Raw genomic sequence first — 18,039 nt, 5'->3', positions numbered from 1 at the left:
CAAGGAGCTCCAGTTCCTGTGTTTTTGAGGCTGTGACGTTTTACCTCAGCTCATAGGATCACAAAGCCTTAGCTTGAAATCCCAGAAACTGTGAACCCAAAATAAATCCTTCACACCTTACATGGTGCTCTCAGGAGTTAGGTAGCATATGAGAATGAAAGACAGCTAAGCTTTAAAGAGTTGTTAATGCAGATGTCAGTCATTAACAGGCTATTATGAAACCTTATAAAAATTGATATGAAACTCCATGGACAAGTATAACTTGCAGAATATGTTAAATCAAAAGGGTGTGTGTGTGCGCACATGTACGTGTGAGCACGTGTTGGGGTTTATACAAATGTATGTGTGGATGTGGGTATGTGATTGCATTTGGAGGTCAGAGGTCAACATTGCATGTCTTCCAGCACTGCATGTCTTCTCCAATCACTCATCTTATTTATAGGTAGGGTCTCCTGTTAGGCCAAGAACCCAGTTTCTTGTCTGGGTTAGCTGTCTAGTAGGCTCTGGGGATCTCTTTGTCTCTGCACACATGAATTCATTGCTCTCTGCTGTTGCCTGTGGATGTAATATGACCAGTCCCCTCACATTCCTGCCGCTGGGGCTTCCCCACCATGATGGACTGTAATCTGGAGTAAGTCTAATGAACCCCTTTTCCCTTAAGTTGCTTATGTCACAGAAACAGGACAAGGAAACGAAGACAGATGAAATACTGAGAACGTTGCTAAAGTTTTCTATCATCCAGGAAAATTGCAGCTTTAAGGAGAAAAGATAGTTGAGAGGTGTCACACCCTGAGGATGAGGCTGTTTAGGAACATCGAAAGCTGCTATTGCTGAAAGTACTCTGATGAGCAGCATGTACCGGGGAAGCCAATGAGAAAACAAGAAGTCTCCGCAGAGAAAGATAGACAGAAGATCAAAGTAGAGGTGATGGAGCTGAAGTCATACGCTCCTGAATTAACCGCTGTATGGGCTTCATGTGAGGGCGGAGGTCCAGGAGGGAACCAGTGGGCCTGAGGATAATCAGTAGCAATTGGTCAGTAAGTGCAACAACAGAAGTGGAGCCCATGACTGCGACCTGAGGGACAGTCACAAAGTATTAGCAGTGCCTCTCATTGGAGTTTCCAGGGGAGGAAAGGGCTAAAAAGTCTGTGAAGAAGTGAGAGCTGACCATTTCCAAAACTTAGAGACTCGAGAGGCCCAGCAGGCCGCAGCAGGACTTGTAGAGATGGCAGTAAACTTCACAAGCTGCATGCGGCAAAGTGGCACTTCTGTGTTGAAGTGGAGACCAGAAAGAAAGCGACTTCGAACGAGGAGTGTGTGCATCTGTACAGATGCGCACAGAAGAAGGTGCATTTGCTGTGCCTCGCTCCACCCTGCTTCTGTCACCTGGGCAGAGGCCTCGTTGGCCGTGGTGGGGCTTCCTCCTCTTCCTGCATCCCACTCTTCTCCCTCAAGCAGAGCCTCGCTGCCTTCCTTCCCGTGCGTCCAGTTCCAGTCAGACTTGCTCAGCTCCCTTGCACTTGTTTTGATAGATTATGTAAAATGTACAGTAGCTTCTAGTAGTTGGGGTGATGAATCTCTTTTATTGATCCTGGTCATTTCTCTCCTTTTCCCCTTTTCCCCAGGGTCTCACGCTGTAGCCTACACTGTTCTCAAGCTCATGATCCTCCAGCCTCCACCTCCCGATGGCTGGATTGCGGGTGTGTTCCGCCACACCGATTTCCTTTTTCTGACTCTGGTTAGACTCCTTGTTAGACCTGTAATGCCGTGGTTCTTTCAGGGAGCTGGCTTTGTTGGGCTTTCTCTGTTTGTTTTGAGCTCATCACCACTCTGCTTGACTGATTTCACACACTGCAGTAGTGAATCTGAATTGCTATCCTTTTTCTAGTTTTTTTTTGGCTTGATAGCATAGTCATTGGTTTTAATACTGATTTTTTCTGATATATGCATTGAAATTTCTCTTTAATTGTTGCTTCAGGTGTATTATGAATTTTCTGTTGGTGTATTTCTGTATGTGCCTGTGTCTGTGTGTGTATGTGTGACTGTGTCTCTCTGTGTGTATGTGACTGTGTCTGTGTGAGTGTGTGTGTGTGTGTGTGTGTGTGTGTGTGTGTATGTGTGTGTGTGTGTGTGTTGCAGAGGCCAGGGAAGGCTGTCAAGTGTCTTCTGTAACTCTCCACCCTATTTTTTCTGACAGGCTCTCTCACTGAACCTGAAGCCTAGCCAACAAGCTCCCTGGACCCACATGTCTCCCCTCCAACGCTGGGGTTACAGCCATGCTCAGTCATGCCCAACTTTTACATAGGGACTGGGAACTTGAACTCTGGTCCCCTTGTTGTTGTTACAGCCATGCTCAGTCATGCCCAACTTTTACATAGGGACTGGGAACTTGAACTCTGGTCCCCTTGTTGTTGTTACAGCCATGCTCAGTCATGCCCAACTTTTACATAGGGACTGGGAACTTGAACTCTGGTCGCCTTGTTGTTGTTACAGCCATGCTCAGTCATGCCCAACTTTTACATAGGGACTGGGAACTTGAACTCTGGTCCCCTTGTTGTTGTTACAGCCATGCTCAGTCATGCCCAACTTTTACATAGGGACTGGGAACTTGAACTCTGGTCCCCTTGTTGTTGTTACAGCCATGCTCAGTCATGCCCAACTTTTACATAGGGACTGGGAACTTGAACTCTGGTCCCCTTGTTGTTGTTACAGCCATGCTCAGTCATGCCCAACTTTTACATAGGGACTGGGAACTTGAACTCTGGTCCCCTTGTTTTAACAGCACGTACTCTGACCCACAGACTTGGGCCCCAGCCCTCATTCTCAAGTTTGGATGTGTTGTATTTCTGCTAGCGTGAAGTTCAAATTACTATGTGACTTCCTTTGACTTATCTTCTTTGATCCTTCGTAGGTCCATAAAAGCACATTGCTTGCTTCTGTCACATTTTAAAGTAACTTTTTTTCTCTTGTTCCTGGTTTTATACAACTGGGCTGAGAGACCCTCTACTTGGAAATGCCTTGAGACTGGCTTAGCATAAAGCCTGTGTTGTTAATGTTCTGGGTGCACCTGGGAGGAAGGCTGATTCTGCATTTGTGAATTCAGTATTTACCGAAGCCAGCTGGTTAGGTTAGGCACCCCAGTGCTTCAGATGCACACAATCAAAAGTCCCTTGCCCATTCTCCTATGAAAGCAGCATCTTCATTTCTATTTTTTTCTATAGCCCTTGAGTTTGTAGTAGTTTAATTCATTATCCTAGCTTAAGCCCCGCCCCCCAAATAGCTAAAACACCATATTGACTATGTGAGAGTCAAAGAGACAATGTGCCAGAGGCCCTTTTACTGTCATGCCAAAGACACTGTAGAAAAAACCCGTGACAGTGAGGTCTCCCCATAGGGAATCCATGCTGATGGAGAAGCCAGCAGCCCTGAGGCTTCTAGGGTTTTTGCCTGTTTGTCTGGAGACAGAGCCCTAGACCAAACGACTTCCTGCAGCCCCTAAGGGCTCAGAAGTGCAGGTAAACCAAGCTGACTCCACATGGGATCATGCCAAACTGCTGGGCATGAAGAGTAACATCTGGAGCAATCCTGTGGCACTCAGACCAGCCGCACATGAGTTGGATGTAGAGGGGAGGATGCCCAGGTTATGCTATTAGAGACAGAGTAGTCTGGGGTGACCCAGGGCCTGCTTTGTTCATGGTTCTGACAGCACCTCTGCTGAGGTGTCACATGCAGACCCAGTGCATGCCGAAGAGCTAGACATCTTGATTGACAGAGACCTTTGTGAAGGAAGCTTCACACCATGCTTATGGGTTATAGGGCAAACTACAGGCCAGCTCATAGAACACACACTTTCCAAAGACACAATAAAGATTCACAGTGAATCTCCCTGTACTATTAGCTTGGAAACCAAGTGTAAACTCTGCATCCCTTTCCAAGAGGAAGTTTGTAGAGCCCTGCAGTACTCTGGCCTTTGCCAAATCTTAGCACAAGTAGGTGATATAAGCACACAGATGAGGCTTCGTACACCAGTTATGACCCAGCCCCAACCTCACATCTCATCTGGGGAGAGGCTCAGATCTCTGTGTGTCACATACCCTGCTAGCCCTTCTAGTTCTGCTCAGAAGAATCCCAGTGAGGATGTGAAGGGACCTCAGAGACCACCCTATCCCTTCGTGCTTTGCTGCCAAGGGCCTGGAGAACTATAGAGAAGTCAATTTACGTCTTTAAGATGTTAAATGCACATTGACTGTGTAACACTTTGCGGTACAGAGTAAGGTCTGGGGAATGAGGCCAGGCCAGTTTTCCTTCCAGTCCTGTGACCTGAGTGCACAGACATTTGGATCCAGTGCTAGATGTAATCATTTCCTTGGAAGAAAGCATGGGTTATTTGCCTGTCTTGGTGGGGTCACTTTCCCTCTTGGAAGGCAAAGGGCCCTGGGAAACTTTCCCTTTCCTCTCCAGCCCTGAAGTCAGGAGCCAGAAATGATCCTCTCTGGCCCTTCGTGTTTCTGACTTGTTTGACAAGCTCTAGTGCGCTACCAGATGGGAGATTCCTTTCAGCCTGGGATAATTTATTTATCTGTTTATGTATTTTACCAGGAAAGTATCTATTCAGTTCTTGATACTCATTTGCGAGTGACTCCTGGGGGAACAGTAGCAGTGTATAATGTTACTTGGATGTTTGATTTTTTTTCCCCCCAAGTCTGTCTACTTTTATTTCAGACACTAAAAAGCAGGGAAATAAAAAGCAACTTATTCCTACTCCCCTCCCCCTCCTCTAAGAGACAGTTTAAAACATGTGGTTGAAAATGAGCCGTGGAGACTTGGCTGAGTGTGCGGACCTGTGGATTTATTTTTCCTTTCATACTTTGATCCACATTTCCAACCATAAAAAATTATTAGTGGCACTTAAGTGTTGGACATTTTTCACCTGAGAGAGGTGAAACACTCTTGGATAATGATGTTGGCTATAAATATAGAGTTAGGACTTCATGCGGGAGTGGGAAGGAACAGAGCGGCTGTGTGTTGTCAGGCATGGATGCTGATGCTCGGACATCCAGAGGTGGCAGAGGCTGCTCGGGCCTCTTGGGTGCTAATAAATTGTGAGAACTTATTTACATTATTTTGTTCACAGCTGCCCAAGGTAATATCAATTACGTATTTTCAAAAAATCACAGAAGACAGCAAAATATCATGGCTTACCCCATTCTCTTCTCATAACACCGTCTCCAACTGTGTTTTCTTGATTTAGGAGTCATCTAGAGCAAGGCTTCAAAGTGAGAGTGAGTGTGAGCAGCAGAGTGGGCCTAGCAGTTTTGTTAACAATGGACGTCAGGTTAGTTAGACAGTAGAGGACCAGCTGAGGGAGACTCCGAGGCTAACAGGAGAGTCTCTTGGGAGGTGTGTGTAAAAAGAAGTTGATCTCAGGATAAATTTGTGGTGACAGAGACTGGGGACAGGAGAACAAGTGAGACCCAGGTGGTGAAAGTCCAAAGGCAGTGTTGGAATGATTGGAGAGCCCAGGAGAAGAACAGGGCACACTCACCCAGAGCATGGACTTAATGAGTGATGGGGGACTTGGCTAATTCAATTTGTCAGAGATGGTGTGACGTTTATATTTTAAACAGAATTTGTAAAATACAGCCATCTATATGTGCATCCAGGGGCAGCAAGAGAGAGGATCCAATCTGTGGTTCTAAATAAATTCTGGTTTTTCTCTTCTCGTTATAATAACTACAGATGGTAACAGTCCACCCTAGAATTAGATTCTGTTGTCACTGCCATTCAAAGTGAAGAGATAATGTAAAAAAGAAAGTATAATCTCTCTATCCTTGTGTTGGTCCACCTAGAGTGTTGGTCTGTCCTGGTGGGTCTCACAGATGCTGGATCTGGGAACAAATGAATGCAAAGTGAGTCTTGGCAAAGTGAGTCTTGGACTCCTGTCAGGCATGTGGTCCTCTGCCTTCTGCTTACCTCCCTAGGAATCCCAGTCCTAGTCTGGAGATGTATCCAGCCAGGCTTGTTGGAGATCCAGGGAACTCTATAAAAAGATTTTTCTTTATGACACATACTCCTGTGGGCTCTGGGCAAGCTCAGCCTTTGAGTTATCTAGGGCCCTGCAAAACTCGGTTTTTATATAGCCGAGACAAATATGAAGGGATCCATAAAGGAATGGAAATAGAGGCTGTTTCTTCTCAGCTGACTATGACAATGACCATCAAGAGACAGAGTGGCTGTGGTGACCCACAGACACCTTGTCCTTCGCTCATATCAGTGAGTTCAACAGAACACCAAAACTGCTAGCTGTCTGTGGAGATGATGAGGATGTTGACAGTCCTTGTGAAGGAGTAGGAAGTCTCAAGACCCTCCCCTGAGATTGAGGTCACCACTCCCTGCCCCAGCTACCATGATCCTGGGTACTTGAATATGCAGGAGGTGGGAGGTTGACTGGTGGGTGGGACTTTTCAACATTGCGGCTGTCAGTTATCCCCAGGCAACTCCCCCAAGATGGCCTTGGCAGAAGCTTTCTTTGGTCTATCAGCCAAATCGGCCAGCCACAACACTCGGGTGAGTAGACCGCACACAACAGGGCGTGCACCACAGTGGCTGAATAATCTGGGTCCTGGAGACATCACGGGCTTTGGTGAGAATCAGCACCTGAGATTTCCAGTCCTTGGCTCTTGGCTGCCTCCGATTCCTGAGCTTTCTCAGGGTCTGGCCAGTAGTGACTGGTTGGATGGAGAGCAGTTGTCCTCTTCCTGATGATGGTGGCAGTCACAGGATCCCATCATGGCTCCTTTTCCTGAGCCTGTACATAACATCAGTACTGTATTGAAAAGGATGTCTGTCTGCCTGTCTGATGATCTGTCTGTCATCTGATTATTACTTTTCTTAAATGCCCTAAGAATCGCTGTCACCCACTCTCTTGTCTTCAGCCGACAGTGTGGCCAAGTGGTCCTACCTGAGAGTCTGCACTTCCCCGGGCAGACAGGGGAGACAGTGGTGAGAGGCAAGTAATTGTTTGGAGGACCTGTCCTTTCCACAGTGTCTCCAGCTCCTGGTGTGCAGCCTGCAGACCTGTTCACCCTGTCCTGTCTCCAGCTTGCATTGATTTATACCTGCAGGCCTCGTGAGACAGGAGGGAAAACAGCTCATGTGTGCAGCCAGAGCTGTGAGCACTGCTGAAAGAAGATCCAGAGACAAGCCAGAAGCTGAGGAGGTGCTGAGAGACACTGTGGCGTGGCTTGACCTTGCCAAGCCCTTCTGACGCACCCAGGCCCCACCGGAGAATAAGTCAAACAAATATTAAGGGGAGGAAATGGAATATGTATGTTGAACATTGAAATAACAGCCAACCATTTGGAAAAGCACCCAGATGGGAATTATAGTGGAGTGGCACTGTCTTCCCACTGAGCAAATGAAAGCATGTTCAGAATGTGTTTACATAACCATTAATGAAACATCACTGGGAGACTATCCCTGTCCCAAGGAGGAGGACCCATACTTGTACGGCAGGTCTCCTTATCCTCGGTGTCTCCTCTCAACACACTCATAAGGGAGGCAGGTTAGTGAATGCTGGGCAGGGCTGGTGAAGCAGCTCTGCCCTTTCCCTGGGCAGTCCTAGGCCTCCATCACTAGTGCTCATGGTGTAGGAAGGCCATTTTAAAGAGGTGTTGCATGTGTGATGCTTGAATGACCACCACCACCCCACCTCATTGAGCAGGAGCTGTCTGCAGTGATACCCAACCCTGAGCAGATCCATGTGTTCAAGGGCTGTTGTCCCAGGTCTGCCTGTTGTCTCATTGAGATTGATCACAGGGAACTCGGGCCCTTCTGGACAGAGCTTCAGACTCTGGCTATGGTCTCTAGATGGGAGGGACTTCTCTTCCTGGACCACTTGTCTGCCTTGATAGTGATGGCGATATTGAACCCAGGTGCATGGGCAGGATGTGGTGCAGGACAGGGGACGTGAAAAGCCACCTAGCACTAGGCCCTGAACCGCCCAGCTCCCCATGAGGGCAGCGTCCAGAGCTCCCAGGAAGCTTGGGGTTTCCCAAACATGAGACCATGCCGTCCATTGTCAGAGCACACTATAGCCTGCTAAGGTCTGTATCTAAGACAGGCTTGTGATCCTTGTCACACCAGACACCATGTGAAGGAAGGAGGACAACACTGAAAGGTTCAAAGTGGCCCCTGCCCTTGACAATGCCGAAACTGTGGAATGAGTCTCTAGAAAGCAGGATGCGCTCGCCAGCCTGATACATACAGCTTACTTCTCAGATCATATTTACTTCTCGGTGCCTGGAAATTGGTGCCTAGGGTTCTCATTAATCATGGTTGCTGTGTATTTGCTACTATCTGCTGGCTGGTTTAGATCAAGACTTGGCAACCTTTGAAAGTCATATTTCTTGGTTCCCCAGTAGCCTTTGGGTTGGGCTGAGGATTTGAGGGTTTGGGCGGAGGTCATAATCACACGCTGACACTCAGCTCTTGGAGGGGAAGGAAAAGGACACTTCTCACAGCCAGAGCCACCAACCACATGTGCAGCAGAGATGCCGGGCTTGATGATAAACAAACCGTGGCGGTAGTGGTCCCTTCAGCAGGAATTGTGGCGCCTTTTTCAACGGCTCTCTGCCTAAACTCCTGGCTCATAGTAAGTACTTATATAGTAAATACTTGCAGGACGACTGGAGTTGAGGTTTGGACATTGAATTGACTTCCTGTGAGTAGAATTATAAAGAACCGTTGGACTAAAATGTTCCCATAATCCCTGTGCAGTGGAGTGTTGGTCTTCTATCTACCAGCCAGTGAACAAATGGCAGAGAGGAATTTTTTGCTGTACTTACCAGGCTGTGAGCAATGAGGATCTAAATCTCAACTTTATAATTAACTTTCGTCCTGTAGAATGAAACCTTCGAAATTTCTTCAGGTCCCTGCTTCCCTGTCTGTCCTCAACCCACAAGTCCCGTTTCTGCCCTGGTAACCTCCTCAGCCCTTCCCGACAGCCTCACTTCCTAGGGTCCTTGGCTGTCTAATGGACATGCCACTGGATTTTCCCCTGCAAGCTCCATGTCAACAAGACGCCTTATTTTGTACCCTCTCCCTGAAGTATGGGACACTTCAGGATCCTCTTGGGACAGGCTGGATTTTGACAAAAGGTACAGGTGCAATGCCAGGAAGAGGCAGAGCCTTTCAGAGACAGTTCTGGAAAGTTGGGCCCTCCACAAGCAGAGGTTTGACTTAAACTTTACACCCTCTACAAAATTAGCCCAAAGCAAATCACACACTTAAATATAAAGCACAAAACTGGGGTGGGGGTGGGGGTGGGGGTTCAGGTTCTAGGAGTTCGCAGAGAGATCTGAGCTTGACAACAAAAGGTCAGTCCATAAAAGGACAAATTGGTAAATTAGGCCTTTTCAAAATAAAAATATTTTGCTCTTTAAAAGACATTGTAAAGAAGATGAAAAGACAAGCTACAGACTAGAGAAAATATTTGTAAACCACATGTCCAACAAAGAAGTAAACATCTCGGACAGACAAAGAACTCTCAGAAGTCAGCAGTGAAATCCCAGCAGTCCAGCCAGAAAGAACGAGGGCATGGCCAGACTCCCCACTGAGCAGGGATCACAGGCAGCACGTGGGAGATGCAGAACACTTAGCCCTCAGCACCGCGCAGAGAGAATGCAACGGCACACGCAACACACCTTTCAAAAAGTCTAACGTTCGGAAAGAGTGACAGCAGGAGCTGGGAGATGGCTCAGGAGGTAAAAGTGTGAAGACTGGAGGTGGATGCCAGCGTCTGTGTAAACCCAGAACCAGAGAAGCAGAGACCGCAAGCTCCCTGGAGCTCTCTGGCCAGCTGGCCTAGCCGGATCCATGAGCCTCGGCTTCAGTGAACGCCCCTGTCTCAGAGCATAGGTGGAGCTCAAATAAGGATGCCTAACCTCTGGCATCCTGCATGTGCATGTACAGACAGACAGACAGACAGACAGACGGGAGGAGCTGGAGCTAGGTCCACAGTTAAGAGCACTTGCTGCTTTTCCAGCGAACCTGAGTTTGATTCCTGGTTCACAGACACCTGCAACTCCAGCTGCTGGGGGCCCTGCACCCCTCTTCTGGCCCCTGGGCACCAGCACACACATGGCATACACACACAACACTATATATACACATATGATATATATATAATATATATGTAATATTATATTTTATATATATTTAAATATTTTTTTTTTTTTTTTTTTGGTTTTTCGAGACAGGGTTTCTCTGTGTAGCTTTGCGCCTTTCCTGGTACTCGCTTTGGAGACCAGGCTGGCCTCGAACTCACAGAGATCCGCCTGGCTCTGCCTCCCGAGTGCTGGGATTAAAGGCGTGCGCCACCACCGCCCGGCATATTTAAATATTTTTAAAATAATGATAGAAGCTCAGTAAATATCCACGAGCCAAATACAGATAAAATAGAAACATCTCAGCTGGGCGGTGGTGACGCACGCCTTTAATCCCAGCACTCGGGAGGCAGAGCCAGGCGGATCTCTGTGAGTTCGAGGCCAGCCTGGGCTACCAAGTGAGTTCCAGGAAAAGGCGCAAAGCTACACGGAGAAACCCTGTCTCGAAAAACCAAAAAAAAAAAGAAACATCTCATGTCCAAGCTATCTATGGACTTTGACTTGTTACCAGATTGCCTTAGTGATAGGACTGACGTGTATGTGTGTGTGTGTGTGTGTGTGTGTGTGTGTGTGTGTGTGTGTGTGTGTGTGAGAGAGAGAGAGAGAGAGAGAGAGAGAGAGAGAGAGAGAGAGAGAGAGAGAGAGAGAGAAAGAGGGGAGGGGAAAGTAGTAGTAGTAGTAGTAGGTCAGCCTCAAGTGTCGTGCCTCAGAAGCCATCAACGTTTTTTTTTGTGACATGGTCTCTTCAGTGGCCCTTAATTCACCCAGTACTTTATTCTGGGTGGCCGGTGAGTCCCAAAGATCCACATGCCTCTACCTTCCGGTGCTAGAATTATAACAAGCACGCACCGCCACGCCTAGCTTCTTCCATGGGTTCTAGGGATTGAACTCGAGCCCCATGCTTCTGTGGCAAGCACATCACCAGCTAAGCTATCTCCTGGCCTTGCAACTGATATTGTGAAGCTATTTGGAAGAGATCCAGATTTTTGCTATTGTTTGCTTGTGTGTCTATAACAGGGTCTGATTGTGTAGCCCAGGCTGACCTCTCACTTGGGATTGTGCTACCCCTCTTCCACAAGCAGGCATCACCCATATGCACCATCTCACCAACTCCAGATTTTTTTTTTTAATGCCGTGGAGCGCATCCTCTGTTCGATGGTTTGGATTCCATTTGGTTGTGTCTTTTTCTGTAAACCGCCCTGAATCATTGTTTGGCAGTATGTGGGACGTAGGTTGGTATGGAGGGTCTCTGCTAGCTGATCGTGTATCAAGACTAAACAGAGAGCAGGCCTCGTGGTGAGATTGCTCAGGAAGTGACCATTTGGAAGTTCCTTCATGGGGTTGAAGAGATGGCTCAGGGGTTAAGAAGGAGCGCCGGCTGCTCTTCTGGGTTCAGTTCCTAGAACCCACATAGCAGCTCACAACTGTCTGTAACCTCAGTGTCGGGGGACCTGACATATTCACAAGGACACACGGGCAGGCAAAACATCAATGCTTATAAAATACAAGTTTGAAAAATGAAGTAAAGCCGGGCGGCAGTGGCACGCGCCTTTAATCCCAGCACTCGGGAGGCAGAGCCAGGCGGATCTCTGTGAGTTCGAGGCCAGTCTGGTCTACAGAGCAAGATTCAGGACAGGCACCAAAACTACACACACAAACCCTGTCTCAAAAAACCAAAAAAAAAAAAAAAAATTAAAATTTTTTTAAAAAAAGTTTCTTCATGTTTTGAAATTAGTTGGGGCTCGGCAGTTTGCAAGTATCATTTCTTCCTCTGCATGAAGAAATGAAGGTGCCTGTCAGGTTTGCTCCTGCCAGCGTCCCTAACTCACGTGGTGAGGGCCATCTCCACAGCTGCAGGAGGCAGCTGAGCTCACTCACTCCTGCTGTACAGAGCGTGGGCCTCTGGTCTACCACAGCCACTCAGACCGAGCATCGCCAAAGTCAGTTCGGAATTCCGAAGCCTCAGTAACCATCCACTGAGTGGAAGCAGTCTGTCTTTCCTCACTTTGCAGGATTTAGGAAACAGCCATTTGCCCGTTCATTACAGTTATAACTTCACTGAACAGTCTCCTGAGACCAGGCCAAGAAATAGTGTGAGTGGAGCCGGGGCTCTGGAAAGAAAATAAATTGGAGGTAGTGGTCTTCAGGGCCCAGAACTAGCTAGAGCACACCCCCATCCTGACCTTCCTCCCGGCCCTCACCTGCACCCTCCTCCTGTCCTCTGTTGTCTCTCAGAAGAGATTCATTGCCTCGTGAAGAAGAGTCGTCGGGCTTAATCTTCCACTCAGCTGCTCTGGGCTTGTGTTTCCTCCTCTGCCCCAGCGCCTCATAGATTCTGAGGTTCCAGGAGGCGCTCAGATGTGGTGTGGAAACACAGACTTGCACACAGCTGACAGGGCTTCTCTTCATGGCATGAGCCTGTAGCTGCTGCTTCCAAATGGAAACCACATTCACAATGAAGCTTCTGCTTTGGGAAGATGAGTGCTGATAGGAGCAAGATGCCAGTTGTGTTCCCTGCCTTCGCCGCCCCAGCCATGCCCTGCCTTCGCCGCCCCAGCCATGCTCTGCCTTCGACGCCCCAGCCATGCTCTGCTGTCCACCTGAATGATCACTGGACTCTGTAGCTCTCATGGTACCTGTCACTGACTGGCACACAGGCTGAAGAAGCCAGGTGCCCTGGGTGATTTAGACTAGCCTCAGCCTGGCTGCCATGTTTCACCGGTGAGGGCTTGAGCTCGGGGGTGGGGTGCTTCTTAGAATGCTGGGAACCCATAGAAACTGATGAACAGGGCTGCTTTGGATCTAACATGCAGGCGCAACCTAGCAGTGTAGCCTTGGAAGGCCACTTCCTCCTCGGGTCAGTTTTTTCATCTGTGGAGGGAACAGATGAGCAAATGGACGAATGATCTCTCCCTTCCAGATGGTCTTGAAGGCTGCAGATCCTGGAGACAGCCTGGTCAGGGCCTCACAGCTCCGATCACCCGGTATGAGTCTTCTTGCACCCATAGGTGAGCTGATACTGACTCGAGGATGAGGCGGATGTCTCAAAGCCACCTTTTCCCAGAAGTGCCTTCCCAGTAATGGCCACCACTGAGCGATGGAATGGCACACAGTCCTGTGCCTGCTATAGCTAAGCCCAGCCCAGCCCAGGCCTTCAGCATTGCCCCTGGCCTGAAGATACCACTTAAAAGAATCACACGTCATGTATCCAGTACCAAAGACCTGCCCTCCAGCCAGACTGGGACAGACAAGAGTGATGCCAAAAACCCTAGAGCTCTCCCATGCTTCTAGTTTTCCTGCTGGGTTGATTTTAAACAGAACTCTTCCATGGCTTGAAAGGGTCCCTCAGGTAGACTGAGGTAATCCCACAGGTTGATGTTAAAACACACTGTTTACACATGTATATATCAATGCTAGTCAGCATTAGGAAGCTCTGGGTGACAATGTCTGGGCTCCCCTACTCTAGACATCTCCAGTCAACATTCACTTGTGCCCCTGATGTGAACCAAGGCTCTCAGCTTTCCACAGAGTTCCCTCTTAACAAACTGCCACCTGCTGGTGTGATGCAGAGCCTGGCCTAAGAGTGAAGCCCATCAGCCCCCTTTGCACTTCACCTCAGGAAGTTGCAAGTGTAAAAGGTAGGTTTGGGGCCCAGAGAGAAGGCCTGGTGGGTAAGAACACTGGCCAGACTTGCCATGCCAGTGTGAGGAACCAAGTTAGATTCCCAGCACCCACATAAAAAGCAAGGTGGGACCACACACATGCCATAACCCTAGAACTGGTGGAGGGGCAGAGACAGGGTTGTCGAGCTTACTGGCCACCAGCCTTAGCTCCAGGTTCAGTGAGAAACCCTGCTTGGGAATACACCCAGTATTCTGGCCTCCACATGTGCATGCATGGAAACACACACACACACACACACACACACACACACACACACACGTGACTCCTGTAACTGGCTTCTCAGTGGAAGCCAGCCAGCTACTGCCTTCACATCTGGTCAGCATGCAGGACAGAGCATGTCCTGAGGGGAAGCATGCTGTCCTGAAGTATGAAGGGAAGAGACCACTCATTAAAGACCTTTGCATGTTGCTGACTCCTTTCAGCTCTGCCTTGGCTCACCCAAGCATGAGACCACAGGGATTGAGGCAGTTCCTAGAGTTCTGTGTCACTGTGACTCTTAGCAGTTGACACAACTCAGAAGTTGTTTGCAAGGAAAGACATGGAGCCATCGTCCAGTGGGACACCCTTGGAACCATGTTTATACACATACACACTGCCTCTTACCTGCGCCACCTCTTTGTTTTTTTTTTAAGGATAGACACAGGTCTTGCTGTGTAGCCCAAGATAGCCTCTAAGTCACGATTGTCCTATGTCTGCCTTCTTAGTGCTGGGGTCGCAGGCATGCACTGTCATGCATGGCTTCCCTTACCCCTCCTTCTTCCTGCACTTTTGTCTCGGTCATCCTGAAACTTGTGTCATCCCTGTGGTCCAGTGGCAGTGTATCTGTGGCACTGTGCCTTTGGGAGGGGAGGCTGTAACAGTCACCGCAGAGCGCGGCTGTTTTGGTGTCCTGGTCGCACCTCCAGATGGACAGCACGTGTGGCTGCATCTTTCCCCCTCCTTGCTGGTTCCTGAGGCTGACTGCACACCCAGGCTGGCTCACAAGGTAGCACGGCACCCTCTCTTCAGGAACATTTATGGGCTGCTCTCCGGTATATGGCATTTAACAAAGTACACTGATGCAGACCAGTCTATTCAGAAATCTACAGCCTGAAACAGATTACACTGGGCAGATTCATTCCTAGAAAACAGCCTGTGAGGAGGAAGGAGCAGAGAAGATCTTTGTCCTAAAAGGACATTAGCAGCCACCTAATCCAGATGGAAAAAGGAACCAGAAACAGGCCACTGTTACTGGACCAGTGGGCCATCAGTCTGCTTTGGCCATGAGCCCCTGTGCAGTGTCTGTGGATGCAAGGGTCCAGTTAGGCCGCCTCTTAAGACGGAGAAACAAAGGCAAAAGGGCCTTGCCGTACCCTGTGGGAAGCCACAGAAGACCTCATGGCTTTCAGTTTGGGGGAGTTGTTTGTTTTGTTTTAAAGAAAGTAGAAAACGGCATCTGTGAGTCCTGAGAACTGAAAAATCTCTCTGGTTAGGTAAGGGGTGTTTGGGGTCAAGAGCATGGAAGGAGCAGCTGTAGGAATATCCGGTAGCTGTACTCTGTATTCAGATAGAAAGATTATTACGGACTTTGATCCTCAGGGTATGCCAGTAACCATCCAGGAGGGTGCTTTTCAGAAGGCCTGTGACTAGACTGGAGTAGGAAGCATCACTGTGTAGGTGAGGGGGGGAGCCGCAGAGTCCTGGCCTGCAGATGCAAAGGCTCTGACCCCAGTGGAGAAAAGAGTGGAATTGGGATGGGGTGCTCAGCTAGGAGAGGGGCGTGGAATGGGCACCGTTGCTCCTCTGGCTGGGAAAATGCTTTACCCTGTTCGTAATCAGCTTGGTTCTGTACTGGCTGATTAGTGAGGGCCATCCCATTCTGCTTCCCTTCGTTTTGATCCTGTAGTCAGCTGCAGAGTTATAGATGAAGTGACAAGGAGGGCGTCTTGATTGGATCCAGCTGCCTGGGATAAGTCAAGGACGGGGGGCCCAGAAAGACCAGAATTCAGGAAAGGCTCCAAAGGAATCCAAGACTCAGGACACCTCTGGTGCCTTTCAGCACGCGGTAGTTTGGCAGTCTGTGACTTGGTGTCATGGATTAAGTCCCGGAGAGAAAGCTAAGTGACTTTGGCCAACAGGAAGAATCCATACTGAAATCTTAACAGCATTTGACCCTAAAACTGAGCAGATAATAACAATAATAATGAAAAGAGGATGATGATGATGATGGATGATGGCTGCGGATGAGGTGGGGGAGGGCCCTTGTAAAGGAGGGGACTTGCCTTCCTTTGATTTCAATATAGAGCTGTGTTAATTCCAAGTCAACAGGAAAGGCAACTGTTGCCTTCAGCAGAGCCAGTAGAGTTAGATATACGCCTGCATCTTGCTATTCCAGCTGCTCAGTTGTGTGTGCTCGGGGCCCTTCAGACACTAGTGTTCACTGAGGCAGATTAGCCAGCAAGGTGCTGTGACTTGGGTGTGCCGAGGACAAGAGGTCTGTCCTGGCTCACAGATAGAGTTATGGCTTACACAACTGTCCATGCCCTGTCTCAATAAAGCCATAGTAGCATCATACTTTTTAATCTGCTGAAACACACACTCCATACCAGAGAGCACACGGCAGCAGCTCACCCAGCCAGGGGCACACGCCCGACATAGATTCATTTGTCTGCAGCTGTTAGGACGATCTCTGTAGCCCATTAGTTTGGTTGGTTACAACATGGTGTTAATGAGGCCAAGGCTGTGAGTCTGAGAACCCTGCTAGGTGCGCCAATGTCACACCAGCGTAAGCTCTCCGTATGACCCCCCAGGCCACACCCATGATGCAGATTAGATGTCCCATACAATCTGGAGATGATTGAGGGGGCCTGGGCAGGAAATGTAATAGCAGTGTAATGACTCAGCAGATATTCTGCTCCCCACCCCCACCCTCACCCCCAGCTTCTGGAAAAGCAGTTGGAACATGTGACTTGCTGTGGGCGATGGCTCCTGTGCCTGTCACACTCAGAACCCTCAGGCTTGCCACTGACGCTAACCACTGGTGTGTACTGTGCAAGCCTTCTTCCACAGTTGGGTGAGAAATGAGGGCTCCCCTGCCCTCTCTTCCCAGTGCCATGGTGCCCTCAGCAGCCGGTGTGGAGTCTGGGGTGTGTGCTGCTCTTCTTCAGGCGTGGATACCACAGTGAGCGAGAGTCTCCGTCTTAATCCGTGGCAACTCCCCTAGAGAGAGGTAAATAATAACTAACTAAAGTATCAGCACAAGTGAAAATTTAATAAGGAGAAGCAGGGGGCTGCAAGTAGTGACGGGGGCTAGCCGCCGGTGGCATTTGTCTGGTATGAGAAGCCAAGAGGGCCTGTTGAAGGTGTTGGTGCTTAAACAGTCTCCATTGGTGATGAGGAGCCAGGCTTTTGAAGCTAAGAAAATGTTCCACAAGACACAGCAGATGCAAAGGGCTTGGGGTCTGGTCATGATCACAGAGCACAGAGGAGAACATGGTAAAAGATGGTGTGGAAGTGGGTCCTTAGTGAGGAGAGGACTCTGGGCATTATTCTTGGTGACCTAGGAAGCCATTTTTCTTTGTTTTAGAGGGAATGTTTCTTAAAGATTTCCAGGAAATGTTAGGGTTGAAATGTGTCCCCTCATAAAGGATGTGTCCAAGTTCTGACCCTCAGTACCTCAGATTGTGATTTTATTTGACAGTGGGCTTTTTGGAGATAACCAAGTTAAAATGAGGCCACCAGGGCGGGCCCTGACCTGTGAAGACTGGAGTCCGTGTATAACCAGAACTTTGGACAGACAGACTTAAAAGTGGGGAGACCTGATCCTGTGAGAAGACCTGATCCTGTGAGGCTAGAGGGCTAGTTGATACATCTGTTGGAAAAATAAAAATAAAAAGACAAAAGACCTGATAACCAAGCACCGGAAACCAGGGACAGACAGGGAAGGGTCCTTCCCAACAGGCATCGGTAGGACATGACCCTGACAAACCTTGACTCAGGCTACTGGTTTCCTGAACTTGAGAAGTTTCAAATCTCAGCCCCCAGTGTGTGGTTCTCTTGAGAGCCCCAGGTAGCTCCAAAGGAGAGGACTTGCTGCTAACACCCTCGCTGTGCCCTGGAGAATGGCATTTGCATGTCCTCCTCAGACTCAGTGTCATGGAATGGTGGGGAAGCTGCTTGTCACTCTGGAGCATGACCGTTGCTTCTATAG

General features: G+C 48.7%; 1 protein-coding gene across 7 annotated transcripts in view; it reads left to right on the top strand.

Annotated features, from left to right (window-relative positions):
* Ext2 (exostosin glycosyltransferase 2) overlaps nucleotides 1-18,039 on the top strand; it is a 164,559-nt gene that overhangs the window by 107,098 nt on the left and 39,422 nt on the right. Inside the window, exon 11 of one of the 7 annotated variants that reach the window (XM_052726272.1) lies at nucleotides 2,198-10,229. The exons of the other annotated variants lie outside the window; for them this stretch is intronic. Coding sequence (XP_052582232.1) covers nucleotides 2,198-2,305 — 108 coding nt within the window. The 3' untranslated portion in view covers nucleotides 2,306-10,229. Of the gene's footprint in view, nucleotides 1-2,197; nucleotides 10,230-18,039 lie in introns of those variants that run through there. 7 annotated transcript variants of the gene reach the window in all.

The sequence above is a fragment of the Peromyscus californicus genome, unplaced genomic scaffold, assembly GCF_007827085.1.
Source record: "Peromyscus californicus insignis strain IS unplaced genomic scaffold, ASM782708v3 Scaffold_7__1_contigs__length_154581171, whole genome shotgun sequence".
NCBI classification, from domain to species: Eukaryota; Metazoa; Chordata; class Mammalia; order Rodentia; family Cricetidae; genus Peromyscus; species Peromyscus californicus.
The sequence above is the reverse complement of the archived record's forward strand: the minus strand, read 5'-3'. Positions and strand labels throughout refer to the sequence as shown.